Source organism: Aplidium turbinatum, chromosome 2 (genome assembly GCF_918807975.1).
Source record: "Aplidium turbinatum chromosome 2, kaAplTurb1.1, whole genome shotgun sequence".
Taxonomy (NCBI): Eukaryota; Metazoa; Chordata; class Ascidiacea; order Aplousobranchia; family Polyclinidae; genus Aplidium; species Aplidium turbinatum.
In genome coordinates this window covers 24,707,912-24,723,915 of record NC_137473.1, presented here as the reverse complement: position 1 = coordinate 24,723,915, position 16,004 = coordinate 24,707,912, and the positions used below count along the sequence as shown (strand labels likewise).

The 16,004-nt window shown below is 38.6% G+C and overlaps 1 protein-coding gene across 1 annotated transcript in view; it reads right to left on the bottom strand.

Annotated features, from left to right (window-relative positions):
- Positions 1–10,631: 10,631 nt before the first annotated feature.
- Positions 10,632–16,004, bottom strand: part of LOC145765152 (uridine-cytidine kinase-like 1) — a 48,734-nt gene continuing 43,361 nt past the window's right edge. The window contains exon 16 of the mRNA XM_082576928.1: positions 10,632–15,633. Coding sequence (XP_082433054.1) covers positions 15,599–15,633 — 35 coding nt within the window. The 3' untranslated portion in view covers positions 10,632–15,598. The remainder of the gene's footprint in view (positions 15,634–16,004) is intronic.

Here is a 16,004-nt window from a genome sequence, read left to right as displayed (position 1 = left end):
CTACTGCAGAAGAGGAAAATATTATTAAATCGTCTATGTAAGCCATTACATTGGTTAAGCCTTGCAAAACATGATCGATGAATCGTTGAAATGTAGCACCCGAGTTTTTAAGACCAAAGGGCGTGGACAAGTATTCGAAAAGGCCGAACGGGGTTGTAACTGCAGTCATCGGAATAGATTCCTCCTCCAGCGGAATCTGATGGTATGCCTTAACCAGGTCGATCTTTGAAAATATTGTTGAGCCTTGTAACCTGTGAAACAAAGTTTGAATTTTTGGGACCGGATATTTGTCTTCTACTGTCATTTTGTTTAACTGTCTGTAATCACCACACATCCTGTAAGTAGACCCATTTTTGCTTGATTTAGGGACCATATGTAGAGGACTAGCAAAAGGTGAATCGGACCTTCGTATAATGCCGGCTTCCATCAGATCATCGATTTCCTTCTGAGCATGACGAAACTTCTCGGGAGTTAGAGGGCGTGGTCGAGCAGAACAGGGGTACCCACTAATCACTATTTTATGCTTAATTCTATGCTTCGGTGGGTCTTTGCGTTTGGAGGTCTGGTTAGATCAGGGTACTTAGCCAAAATCTTCATAAAGTCGTTTTGTGTAACAAATGGTCGTGGAGCTTGAATGTTGCATATCATCTTTTCCACCAGATATCCGAAACACTGTTGCTCTTGATCTCTCAAGCATTTTCGATCGAAGTCCAGCGATAAGGAAAAGTGAGCCAAAAAATCCACACCAATAATATTATGGGACACATCTGCAATCATAAAAATCCATTTAAATGGTTTAGTAGTACCGATCTCTATTGTCATGGAACGGTACCCGTAGGTTGCGATGGGGGAACCATTGGCAGCCGCCAAAGTACGATCAGTGATTTTATACTTCCGCTCAGTTTTACTCGGTTTCACCACTGAAATTTCAGCACCCGTGTCGATAAGAAATAGAGTTCCGGTACGTTGATCTCGAACATGAGGAAGTGGGCTTCTGTCTTGATTCTCCACATCCGCCACTATTGACGTGGATTCCATCCGTTTCCCTGGTTAAATGCTCTTGGACGCCATTCGCATGGTGCTGTGCATCGGAATGCTCTATTGCCGAATCTCTGATGATAAAAACATAATTGATTAAGATTTTGCCTTCCTCGTGACTGAGGATGGTTGTGCTGGTTAAATCTAGGTGGGCGAAAATTGCTCGAGTCCGAATATCTATGATGAGGTGATTGGCATTCAGAGGTTGAAGGCTTATTAGAAGGTGAATGTTGGTTTAAAAGAGTTTCCATTTTCTCCTCCAAGTGACTAAGACGAACTTGAAGGGTTCTTCGTTCGTTATAGCTATGGATTCGCTCAAAGCCGTATTTCCTGTAGAAGCGGAGGAAATATTATGAATTCCGGGTGATGGAGAGATTACAACCATTTTATCCGCGGCTTCCGCTAGCTGTTCCACGGAGGATTCAGTCATGGTGCACAAAGAAAGGCGAATGCTTTCTGGCATGCGTAGTATGAACATTTCTTTTAGCATGCTAGTGGAGATATCTTTTCGCGCTAGAGTTGCCTTTAAGTGTATTAATAAGTCTGAAGGCTGTCTGTCATCCAAGTGTGTTGGATTGAATAATTCCGCCACCCTGCTACTCATTGATGGTTCAAACCTGTTTAATAAACGAGATTTAATGGAATCGTAGGTAGGCTCTTCAAACAGTAAATCCTGGATAACTAATAAAGGTTCCTCAGTTAGATGTGTTACTAATATATCTGTGCGAATATTTTCGTTTGTAATGTTCCAGAATTTTAGCCTGAGTTCCAATGCGGCAAACCAGATGGAAGGATGTTGTTTATTAAAATCTATGAAAATCTTTCTTCCTGGTTGGTAATTCAAAGAGGGTGTTTGTTGTTGAGATGCTACAGGTTGAAATGGGTCAAATGTGAATGGATCAGTAGCGGGATTGTTTGATTTGAAGGGAATCTTTTGACTCAAAGGGGGATGCGAAAATTTGTAATCTGGTAGGCCTACGAGTGGTATGTTACATGGTGTTGTCGATCTTGATGAGTTGAATTTACCCGACTGGTTGCAGTGGTTGGAAGGTGGATGGACATCTGATCCTCCTGCTTGAAGTTCTTGAACCTACTAGGCACGTGCGGCGTAGTCCTTGCCTCTTGAAATGTTAAGTGCATATCATCGGCCAGCTTCTTGTCCATCTCGCTTCCCATTGTGGGGCTACCTGGAAGAATATTCGTGGGGTCGGTATTATGTAGAGGTTTACTGCCACGTAACTTTAAAAGTTTTGCTCGTGACCTAGTGACCATCTGATGTGACGACGCCAGGGTTGCTGTTCCTTCCTTCCTGCCAGTATATCGTAATCGATCGCACTCCTGTTATAAACTGAACTGTCGGGGTCACCAATGTGCGCGACGGGCTACTTGTTCACTTTTCTTTCTTCGGTCTCAGTTTTCAACGCCTTGCAAAATGAAGAGAAACAATAATTGTGCACTTTTGTTTTATTAATTCAGTTTCTTCTCTCTAGTGATAAGCAAAAAAAAATAAATAACCGTCCTGTAACCATAGTTAATATTTATTAATATAATAAATAACCGTTAATAATATAATAAATAACCGTCCTGTAACCATAGTTAATATTTATTAACTATGCTGTAACTCAACCAACTCAAAACTGATGCATTTTGCTCAACGTAGTCAAAAAAATGAAACGTGTAACTTACAAAAAATGTGAGATCATCTGAAGGCAAGCGCGAGACTAATTTAGTTTCTCGCGCGGGCTTGCGGTGATCGAAGCCAAACGTCACAACTCACAAGCCTAGCCTACTGTAAAGAGACAAAACTTTTTGTAAGTTATGCATGAATAGAATCGCAACAGCGCAGTGGGTATCGAATCTTCAAACTCTTGATCCAGAATCAAACCACTGAAGTAACCGCCATGCTTATAATATACCTTCAAATACCAATTGGATGCTTTTATCAATTGAGTTACACTTCCGCTTAGTGCAGTTGGCAAAATAATTAAATCAAATAAAAATACCATAAAAAATTCCAAACTTTGTATTTTGTTTTCATGCTTAAAGGGCTGTTTACAGCAAAGTCAGCAATAAAATTGAAAAAATTCCCAAAAACGCAAAATGCTTGAAAATTTATCAGTAGGCTAATCTTAAGCGTTATTGGTAGTAAAAATGTGCATACTGTGAAATCATCAAGCTTGTCAAATTAGACGTGTTTGTTTTAGAACAATAACATAATCATCGTAATTTACTGATAATTTCAGATATCTTTTTTGTTTTCTTTGTGAACACTATCATTAAAGCAATGGCAAAACGCTGAGTTGTTGAGATAAGAGTTACAATATAGGCACTGTGGGATAGTGGGAATAAAAATATTTGACTGAGGTAGGCTATGTCGCATAGGTAAATGAGAAAGGTTATAGGCTACTGTATTTAGTATAACTTTACCACGCAACTCGATGCGCCTATTGTCATGCAAAAACTACTAGCCTACAAGATGCACAAAATGTGATGTCTGTCTGCAACTCTGCATGTCAAATGCTTCAAGCAATATCATATTCCGCAATGACTATTGACTTCTTTCAGTGATTTTATGTTACTTTAAATTGTTGCATGCATTTCATTGCATTGCAATTTGCAACTCTAAAAACTATTGTGTTGTCAGGGCCGTCGTTGCAGAGGGGGCGTGCCCCCTTCCCTGACCACGACCTGTGCACACGCACTTCAGGCACTGAAGAAGAACTGGATTCAATTTTAGTTTCATTAACTAGGTGGCTAGTAAAAATATTACTTTTCATGGTCTGTCAGTGTCACCTTGTGTGTTGATCCGAAATAAAATTTATCGGCGATATCAAATATTGCCTTTGGCGATACCGATAATTGAAAAAATAATTGAGCGATAACGATAAGCGATAAAAATTTATCGCCGATAAATATCGCCGGTAAATTATCGCCGATAATGCCCATCACTGCGTGTACGCCACGGGAGTCGGCTACCTTTCATTTATGATGTCATAAAATCTCGGAGCAAAAGCATAATTTTAGAATATTATGCAACACCGGAAAGCAGAGGAAAACGATCAAAGTTCTGTAATTGTTGAAAATAAGACAAAATAAGGACGCAAGTTGAAAATAAAGACATTTCTTAGAAATAAGGACATTTAAGTTTTCTAAGACCTGGCCCTTCAAAATAAGGACAAATTTAGAAATAAGGACGATATGGCAACCCTGCTTATACTTATAGCAGAGTCGGCTCTGCTTATAGGCTCAATAATACTTTAATGCTAATTTTTTCTTAGAACAGACTGAATGCTCTGGTGAGGCCAAATTGAAGTCATACAACAGATTTGATTTATAAACTTTTATTAAAATGAATAAGTAAGTTCTGGTGCTACTTCTAAGCAGACTTCTAAGTTTCAACTAATCGCTTCTTAGAGACTTCACTAAACTTCCAAGTTCCAATTGTTGCTGACTGAACGCAAAATGAGCCAGGAGAGGGACAATGTTGTTTTTGCAAAGTCACAATTCCATTGTTTAACAATCGCTACAGTAAAAGAGAGACTCCTTTTAGATCTTTGAATTGTATTGGGTGCAAATTAGATTTTGAAGAAAATGTTAGTCACAAATTTTAATTTTTACCAACCGATTTTTGCGCCCCTATCATTGTGGCGCCCATGGCTCGAGCCATGCCTGCCATACCCTAGGTACGCCACTGTCTACCTGAAAGATGTCAAAACTGTTCTGTAAACTATAAAAAGTATGCTAATAAAGTTATTGTTACATCGTATCAGGGTATTACGTAACACGTAAGGGTTTGTGACGTCATAGATATGCTCTAGCTCGCTGCAGTTATTTTTCGCTGGCTTTCTGTACTTGTTGCGGCATTCGCAGTTGCAGCAGTCGTTTTTGTGCTACTGTTTTTAGGAGTGTTTTTTAGGCTTAGATATCTGTATAATACAGGAACAGACTGAATTCTGTTCATTTTCATATTGCTGTGGCTTAAGTGATAAGTTGTTGTATAGCCTAATGTATACTGCTACTCTGTTATCGTAACTTAGGATCGTGTAATGTTGTGTACCGGAACCGCCTGTCTGTTGAAGCTGTAGTTAAATTATTCGGTAAGTTTGTGCTAATTTTTCTAGTTGATATTGTGTGCAAGCTAATTGGCTATGTATGTCGGAAATTCGTTCGTAGGCTATAACTGTATGAGTGCTCGGCCTATAGTCTTATATGATACGTGCTGCTTATTACGCCTATTTTTAGACCTTGGCTTAGAATCGGGTAGACATAGCTCTGTAGCCTACAGCACTGTATTAGTTTTTTGTGTAATGTGTTTCAAGTTTTTCTTACGCTGTGATTTTCGTTTCAGAAAACCATAGCCTGCGAGTTCTATACAGTGGCGTAACTACCCATTGGATCTTGTGGATAAATCCAGGAGCGGCACATTGCTGGAGGGCGGCAAGATATGATAACAAAGGCAGTCACATTAGTTTATTCTCAAACAACTGACAAAGAAATCCAAATTCTTACCATGGATCACTGAATTAGTTCTTATGAATAAGGAAAAAAATAGATGGAGAGAAATCTTGCAGAGCGTAATCGCAGTCATAAAGTGTCTTAGTAAACAAAATCTTCCTTTTCGTGGTCATCTGGAAGATTCTAATTCAAGGAACCAGGAAAATTTTCTTGAAATTTTAAAACTCCTTGCAAATTACAGTAGCCTACAGTCAGGGGCGCCGGAAGCGGGGGGGCAGGGGGGTGGATGCCCCTGCCCTCAACTTTTCTGTGGATGGGGGGGCAATGGTGCCCTTTGAAGGTTGTACCGACTGCTACTGCACATTTTGCAGTACGATATAACAAGTTCAGCTATTTGCTTATAGCCTAATTATAATCTTTCATTTCTGCCTCAAAATAATATTCATGACACAAAATTCTGTATCACAGTAGGTAATTAGCCTACATCGTCATAACATAGCATGATGCCCTCCCGTGCCATTGTTCTTTGTATACCGGACACTTGTATCATTAGCCTACTCGATGATGAGCTGATGGATGAGAATTATCGCTGGGCTATATCTTATCTTAAAACTTTTAAAAAAATTGGCCTTTCAACAACAAAAGTGCCCTTTTTTCATAATCCTGCCCCTCCCAGTCAAAAACCGTTCCAGCGCCCCTACCTATACAGTCATTTACGAGCACATTTCAGTACCAAACTAGCCAAAAAGAGCATGACCGCATAGGCCTACCTTTCATCAGCTATCCAAAATGAATTAATTGAGCTTTTTGATAAAACCGTAAAAGATCTCATGCTGGAGGAGAGACAGCAAAGTATTTCTCAATTTTACTTGACAATACTTCTGACGACTCTCATATCGATGAAATGGCTTTTATTGCTAGATACCTCAAGATCGACAGCAATAACGAGGTAGGCTACAAATAAAGGAATCCTTTCTGATTTTTTTTCCACTGCATGGAAAAAATGCAGACGAAATTACTAAGTCTATGCTCAATGGGCTTCAGCAAACGGCTTAGACATAATGATGTGTAGAGGCCAAGCATACGACAATGCTTCCACCATGGCAGGAGGTCGTACTGGAGTAGCCTACAATGCAGAATAAAAAAATATTAGTTCTGAGGCCTTGTTTAATGTTTATCCCATGTGGAAACCACTCACTTAACCTTGCAGGAGTTCACGCAGTGGGATCGCCGGAAGTTTTTGAACCATTTTTTACTGTTGTGAAATAAATTTATTTCTTTTTTTCTGCTTCTACTCACAGATGGAGGTGTTGCTTAAGTACTGTATGTGCCAAATGTGGTGAAACGAGTGACGGACACACGATGAAGTGCGCACTATGAAGCTGCCAAAACGTTTCAGCAATATTTCATTGATGTGGTGGGTGCATTAAACAAACTTTGTGATCAAAATGAAAATATTGATACACGAGGACAAACGGGGGGAATCTTTGATGTGATCTTTTACAATTTTGGTTAGAAGTCCCAAGAGAATCTTATGACACTCAAAAATAATTACAGCGAAAAGGTATGTCTCTGGGAAAATGTACCCACAGGATGAAGGCATTTATTGTTTTTTTGAACAATGAGCGCAATGCGCTGGTAAAGCAATGCATTGAAAGAGCAATCAAGATCTGCAAAAAGCAAGAAATACCGATCGAAGAGAGTCGGATCAGAAAGAAGAAAAGGATGCCTGGCGAATATGCAGACGTAGTCTCTCGGCTGTTGAAGAAATCAAGAGATGCATGTTGTAAGCTATGGGCCGGTTTCGGAGTGAAGCTGAAAAGCATTTCAGCAATATGTGCTTGCTAAATGAAGTATTCGGCTTTTTAAATCTCCACTCCTTGTTGTTGTTGCGAAGTGACAGTATCGAAATAGATATGGACAAATTTGAGAAAATGTATGCTGACGACGTAACTTATGCAGTGGTTAAGCAAACATCGTTTATGTGAATCAACACCTTATTTATTTATGAGTTATAAGCTTTACCTCACTGTTGCCGTTTTATCGCAAGTTGCGAAAGAAGTTTTTTCAAAACTTAAAGTGCCTCTGACAGGTAAATAAATTCGGTAAATTTACCTAAGATACCAAAGAGATGACACTAACAAACTTTCCTGACCAGTAAATCGTAAAAAATATCAACAGGCTACTAAGTTACACGCTTGCAAACTTTCGTTCACTTTCGGCAAATCTGGCAATCAGTCAATTACAAAAATAAAAACGGCAACACCGCTGTGACGTCACAGTAAGCGGGAAGGATACATTCTTTCTCTGTGGTGACTTCGTAAAGTATAGTACGGCTACTGCAAAACGTGAATGTGTGGGGCTCTGTAGGTCTAAAGCATGTGCAAATTAAGAATTACCGAAATGAAAAAGTGAACTTATTATTACTATTAGGTTGAGTTTATTTTTATCAAACAGCATCTCAATTCAATTGAAATTGCAGTTTCATAGGGCTACAATTTTGATACTTTTTTATTTGTCCTAATCTGGCTAGGCTATAGCCATTTGCAGTGTAACAATAGTATCTCCCAAACAGTAGCCTACCTTTAATTTATGGTTGAGGCAATGCCTACAAATTGCTGTTTATGTGACAGTGTCAGTGACAAAGACCGTGTGCTTTCTTTTCACGCTTTCCCACAAAACAAGGTGCTAAGAAGAAAATGGTCAAAGTTTTCTTCAAGTGTTCGAAAGTGGGATGGGCCATACAAAACTAGTCGTATTATGTTCTCTTCACTTCAATGAAGATGATTTTGTTAATACCACTGAAGTAAAAATGGGCTTGAGCGAACTTTACATTTTGAAAAAATCTGCCATACCATCTATAAAAGTAGCCTAAAGATGCAACCAGTTGCTGATGATGATTCCAGCACTTCTAAACAACAACATTTACAAAAACGTACCCTTGCACAGGTAAAGTGGGCTTTTACATGTATAAATTCTATTTGAATAAGACCTTCTGATGATCCGTTAGGTGAAACAATTTGTAAAGGCTTCAGATAGTAATAACTATATTTGATTTTATAGACTCTGCTATGTACGTAACTGTATAACTAAGATTTTGTTAACACTGGCACTGACAACTTGCATTGCGCAAAGCTCACTGCTTGCAGTTTGATGCTCTCGGAAGCAACAATCGGATTGTGCTGCCGTCATGCATTGTTTGGTGAATCCGAAACAATTTTCTAGATCCAGATGGCCGTTACACCGGATTTCAATGGCCAACTGAAGGCACATTATGAGAGAGAGAACTTTTATTTATTTTTGAATAGTGATGATGATTTAAATATGAATGATGATTCGTAAATTTCTTCATTTTTCACTTCAAGTATATTTTAGGTTTTGTAGGAATGTATCCAGTAGCCTACAGTTTTATTAAACTGCAAAAATAATAAACCTTTGAAAAAAGCAACCGCTTGTACCAAATCCGACCAAACTGTGATCCACCAATTACATCTAGGAAGCGTTTGTTTCATCTGTCGTTAACGACGCCCACTTAGGATGACGTAATACCACCAAAGTCGTCCCAGAGCAGTGAAATATGAGTTTCGCCTGTGGTGGCGCTGCGGAACAGTCGTTTGGTATAAATTACGCCCTAACCAGTCGAGCTACGAGGTTAAGATTAAAAAGTTCGCTAAGTCTAATTCTGCGCTAGGAAATGCTTTAAAAAGTTACTATACTTGGATCCAACCTGTCAGGGGCACTTTAAGTTGATAAATCTTACTTGAGATCGACTATGGGAGAAAGCAGGCGGTCTGCGCTAGCAATAGCCTACTGTTCATTCCAAGTGATTTAGTCGAGACATTATCTTTTGATGATTTAATTGCTGAATTTGCTTCAATGAAAGCTGGACGTATTGAATTTTGAACTTTCAATAAAAACTAAACAAACACTTCTTTAATTCTTCTGTTGTGTGGAATTTTAATCAGCTTTTACGACGGTGTTAAGGGGGGGGGGGGGGGGGGCGGCATTTCGTGCAAAAATCCAAGGGCGGCATGTTGCGTTGCTACGCCACTGGTTCTATACCCAATAAAAGGTGTGCGTTTTGGTAGGGATTGTAGATCATAGGGATGCGAAACTTCATCCGCTTTTGGCTTATCCGCAACACTAGAAGGGTTACGTTTTTTTGTAATTTACAAAATATTTTACTTTTTATGGGTTATATTATATAAGAAGAGTGAAGTTGGTTTTAAAGTAATTTAAGGTTTTTAGTTGAAAGCAAGCCAGTAGTAAAGCGAAAAAAAATGTCAAATTGGCAATTGACCCTTCTAATGTTGAAGGAACAACGGAGTTGCGCGTCCCGTAATGTACCGTCCCTACGTTTTGGATACCAACTTTCCCGTGTTTTGATCCGCGTTGTCAGCTTGCGTTTCGTGATCTAACGTAAAGTTTTCGAATAATTTTTTTGGATTGCTGGAGTTGATCTGGATTATTTTCCCGCTCCTGAATACCCTTGCATTATTCTCCGAAATACTCGGACTTGGATTATTTTTTCTGAAATATTCACAATTGGATTACTGAATCTTCAAGTACTCCAACATTGCAACAAACGAACGTAAGTTACGGTATTCTTGATAAGATAGCAAGGTTTTATCCTCATAACTGACATCAACATGTCCTATGTTAATGAAGGTAACTCGACTGAAGTAGTTGATGGGAAAAAAACAAATACTCTACTTACCGGTACGCCTGAAGATGGTTCTGTAACTTTACAACCAACCATGGGTTATCCCTGGATCCCACCTCCAAACGGATATGTCAATTTACAGAAAACGGTATCATTTTTAGAAAAGTCTTTGGTATGACCCGACATGGTATCGAACTCATGCCTACCGATTCAGAGGCAAGAACCACTAAGCTGAATAAGTGGACATCCGATATGTAATCTGCCATGAGTGCAGCTAACCAGTCATCAGAGTGGGGGCTTACGAGTGTAAAACTTCCGCAAAACCTGCCGGTTAAAAACAAAACTCGATAATGATGGTAGCTCTCTAACCTTAACCCTCTCCTGCAATCTTAACTTGGAAACTCGAGCCGTACCCCCAATTTTCCATCTCGGTGTACTGCCGGCCGATGTACAAACATCACATCATTAGTATCTTAACAACGTGGTTTATTAGAACTGCAGTCATGCGAAGAAAATTAATAAAAACACTGACGTAATATTGCGCCACAATTAAAGATGTAATTATCAACATGTTATAATAATTCCCACAATGTACTTGCTAACTTGGCATCACAGAACGTAAAAAGTGCATTGAAAAAAAAATAATTAAACAATGTACTAGTGGCGTAGGCTAAAGTGACTCGTTTGATTGGGGGGAGGGCTACTCCAGAAGCACAAATATGTAACTTGACATGAAAGTTTATGGCTTCAGGCAATTTTTGCTCTATAAAACTCCAACCTTATGAAAACATTTAAAAAAAAAAATAATAATTTACTCCAACTTCAAAATGATTGGAGGCGTACGTGCTCCCTTCCCCGGTGCCTCAACGACGCTATTGGATTGTACATGTACATTAGGGTGTTTCATTTTTTCACCATTTTTGAAATTCAAAATGCCTGGGGTCCCATCTGGTGGTATTTGGGAAAAAAAGTTTACACCCCAAATTTTTTTCAATTATGACGTCATATTGAGGTGGTCCACGAAGTTTGAAATTTTGGGGCCTCAAAATCTCGAAATTTGGCCGTATCTCCGGAACCACTCATCATAGATCGACAAAATTAGTATCAAAATGCGCAGAAGGGTCGGTTTCCTATACCTGATGTAGAGAATATTAAGGTCTATCTGCTTCAGAAAAAAAGTTATTTCAAAAAATCTGATTTTCGGTCTATTTTCTCCTGATGTACAGAGATCAGGTGATCAAGATAATAAGTTTTTCTGTATTTTTCCACTCTTGGAAGCTGCTATTGCGTAGTAATAGTCCTTGTTCGTTTTGCAAGAGACGAAAGGGTAATAATTGAAGGTATTACTATTATAATGATGATGGCTATCCCTCGTCGAGGATATTATAATGTGACCGTTGAGGAAGAGGTATGCTGCTCAGTGCTCACCTGCTTTAGATTTTGATTAAGTGTCATTATGGCATTAAGGTCAAGTATTAGTAAGTCGATGCAAAACTTCAAGGAATCGGAGAAAAATGTGCTTCCCCTTAATTCAGATATAGTCATCACTATTTTTACTTGAGGAAGAAAGTATGGTAGCCGAAACTAATCCCAAGTTTTTGAAGAAAATACCCCATTTCAAAGATTTGAGAGACGAACTGCTGAAAAATGTAGTTGGCATATGAAACATAGCTGGTCTTCCAGTGCTTAGCAAACAGAGAATTGAAGCCAAGTTAAAAGACGTGATAGAGAAGTACAATACAGCAAGAAAGAAAGAAATGAAACGCAGAGGTAATGACTCTAATGAGGTTAATCAAGAATGGTTGCAGAACTTGTTCGATATGTATGTGCATGTAAGTGAAGTGTTCGATCTCCGAAAGTCCGGTTGTTTTTCAAAACAAACTCTCTTGCAGCTGTGAACTCGAAAACCGAGTCCAGGAGAAAGTAATCGCTTTCTTCAAAGATCAGCGAAAAGATCGAAAAATGTTTATCGGTGGCGTAGATGTCAACCATGTAGAAAAGACTTTGGAACGGGAAAATCATAAAAGGAGGTGGGAAACGAGCAGTGAAGTTGAACAACCCAGCACTTCTGGCATACAATCTGCCAAAGCATCGGCACTTCTATGTTCGAAACAGAGAAAAAGAAATGAAGCAGTTAGATGTCTACACAGTAACGAAAGCGACTCTGATGGGGATATAAATTGGGAAGATGATAGGGAATACGAGCCTCTGAAACCAGCTGTTGGGGGAAAAGTGTACAAGAAAGTACATTCTTTTTCAATAAATGATAGAAGTTGTTTACTTGCTGATCGTAGGATGACTTCGGTACCCAACAGTCAGATCTTATGAGGTCGGTTCTTGGAAAAGATCAAATAGCTGCATCACCTTCGACAGTATACCGCCAACGACAAAAAAACAAGAGAAAAATCTCTGATGGAAAGTGAGAACCTTCTCAACTCAGCTTCTACCATGCAGTTATGTTATGATGGGCGCGTTGTCGATAAAATAGATCGATACGTTCTCTTGGGTCAACTTGTTGATGATAATGGCATGAAGCACGAAAGTGTGCTTGCTGTTAAATATTTTCCCAAAAGTGTGTCAGTCACTGCAGCACTGATTTTTGACACCATCATCCAGGAGGCTTGCAGAGTTCACTTATCCCAAGTATATTCACTATTCAGTCATGGCTGATACGACTGCTCTCAATACAGGAAAAAAGTCCGGAGTCAATACTCGACTGGTCAATTATTTTAATGATGGAGTTGGTCATGATATTCATACCCTTAAATGCATGTTCCACATAAACGAAATATATCTTTCCCATGTCATTTCTTTTGTGGACGGCGCCAAGAAGGGTCCCGGAGCAATGCAAGATGGGGCTTTGCTTAAGCAGATAGCAAGACTAGACAAGCCCAGTACTGAAACCTTAACACCAACTATTATTACGCAATAACAGCTTCCAAGAGTGGAAAAATACAGAAAAACTTTTTATCTTGATCACCTGATCTCTGTTCATCAGGAGAAAATAGACCGAAAATCAGATTTTTTGAAATAACTTTTTTTCTGAAGCAGATAGACCTTAATATTCTCTACATCAGGTATAGGAAACCGACCCTTCTGCGCATTTTGATACTAATTTTGTCGATCTATGATGAGTGGTTCCGGAGATACGGCCAAATTTCGAGATTTTGAGGCCCCAAAATTTCAAACGTCGTGGACCACCTCAATATGACGTCATAATTGAAAAAAATTTGGGGTGTAAACTTTTTTCCCCAAATACCACCAGATGGGACCCCAGGCATTTTGAATTTCAAAAATGGTGAAAAAATGAAACACCCTAATGTACATTATACAATGTTTCTGAAGTCGCAGCTCAGTTCTCAATTAGTTAAAGCAGTGGTTCCCAACCTTTTTGGACTTACGGCACCCTTCAGAGGATAAAAATATTATGTGGCACCCCGTGGCAGACCAATGATCTCTCTCTGTAGGTATCATGGCCGATACAGCCCTCGATGTACAATGATGTTCCAGTTTGATCGATCTCGTGCGTCTTGCCAAATTTTAGTACGGTTTTTGATTTGTGGTTGAAAATTGTGCAAAAATGTGAATCTTTGAGCTCCTCTTGACCGTTTTCCTATTATTTTTCCACTAAAAGATAAATCTTCAAGTTCGCCTTTCCTTATGCTGTGACCCAAGAACTTCAGTTGCCGCATTTCTATAGATCTCATTATCTGCTGCTCCTGGCCCATCTGTTGGAGAACTGCTCTGTTGGTTCGAAAAGCTGTCCATGGAATTTTAAGAGTTCTTCGGTAAAACCACATTTCTGCAGCTTCAAGCTTTTTTCGGGTTTTTGTTGTTAGCGTCCAGGTTTCACATCCGTACATCAAAATTGACCAAACAAAGCATTTTAACAAACGAATTTTTAAATGATATTTCACCTCGAATGCAGCAGGTTTTTGGAATAAACCTGAACTGTTTCGTATCAAACACTTTAAAACATGGTAGGTATTCACAGCTTCTATGCTTGACTTTCAGCTTCAATTGTAGTACAGAAAAAAGTAGGGAAGTTCGCTTATTATGCGTGCCCTTGGGAAAGTCAATTAATAACAACACCTTCAAAAATTAATAGCAACACTTCAAATTTACTTGGAAATTGAATGCACTTTTTGAAACAACATTTTGATAAAAAAAAAATTTTTTCAAAGTTATTGAGAAACTTAATATATTGCTCTTTTCTTAGCAGACAAAATGGGCGAAAACCTATCTATGCACAGCATTCACCCACCAACTACAACTAGCAATCAGCACAACTTGTACCGGAATGGCCCGTTTCGGTGAGTCCGATCCCTATTCAGTGATTTTTTGAATTTTTTTTTTAAATTATCGGGTACCGTAGCCTAATTATCATTGCCGTTTTAGGGGTTAGAGGTTAGAAACTCACCGAATAGTAGCAGACCCACTTGTACAGACGCTGACATCACAAAGCCACAACAATACAAGAGTGCCACACTAAAAATTTGTGACCACGAAACATTATACAGTTTGACAAAAAATAGTCCTTAATGGTGTATAACAAAAACAATTGTGCATGAAATTTTTTTATCAGCAACAATGATCCTAGCTAACCATTTGAAAACAAATAAAAATAGATAGGCTAAGAGAAATAGCTTGCGGCACTCCAGAGTATTGTAGGCCTAAATGGTACCCCAAGGATGCCGCGACACGCCGGCTGGAAACTACTCAACTAAATTATAAAAACAGTTGCAACAAACTCTTGGCCATTGTACAGTAAATTAAAAATTCATAAATTATTTTCCAAGAACCGGTCGGAATAGATTAAAAAAATAATCGAGATACCAGACACGCAATGCACAGCCATTGTGCCCAGCAGCAAGATATTTGACATTCATTATTTCAATTCGCCTCTGTGTTACTTGTTTTTATTCAACCGACCATGGAAAATCACTGTCTGCATCACTGAACTTGCTGCTATGACAACGAATATATTGCTTTGTAAAAGTTGTACATCGAGACCAAAACATGAATTGATTGCACTGACAAAAATACACAATAAAATTGACACGACATGAAAACTGAAATTAGTAAAATCAAAAGCAACAGTTAAAGCAGCTTGACAAAGCTGAAAGCTTAAAAGTGAATTATCAAATATCCGCAAAAATTATCAAAAGGTTGTTTCTTTTTCTAAAATAGCCTGTCTTGAAAAATCGCATTGCAAGACACGACAATAAGGAACTTATCATTGTAAGTGGCTAAAAACATTATCTTTTGGAAAACTACGGTACGGTACCATAAAAACAATGTCTGCTTGTGCGCATGTGGTAAGGTATCATACAATATGTTATATATTATATGTATAGTTATATGGTTCATCGTGCAACATAATTACAGATATTGAGAGGCAAAGAGCAGTGATAATCTCGAATAGGGTCGACAAACTGGGATTCATTCTGTTCCAAAATATCGATCTCCAAAGTTTCCTGCAAAGCGAAAAATACACCTATACTAAACAGGCCCATCAAACAGACAAGTAAACTGATCCATTGATCCTTCGGCTGAGAAATCCTCACAACGTAATAACTGACAAAATGGTTTCGAATAGACAATTACGCTGCATTTCGGATGAATGAAGACAAACAAACGTTTTTGCATCGAAACGAAATATATTTGCTTGTACACTATGTACAGCCTTATTACAGACATATTGCTGAAAATAGACAATTTAATTTTTTACTGGATTAAACCAGAAACAAATGTGACTTATTTTTTTTATTTCTTCCGTAAGATATGCACATGAGAAATCTTAAGTGAGTCTGAACTGTACAGAAATCGAAAAAAGATCCGTGATAGC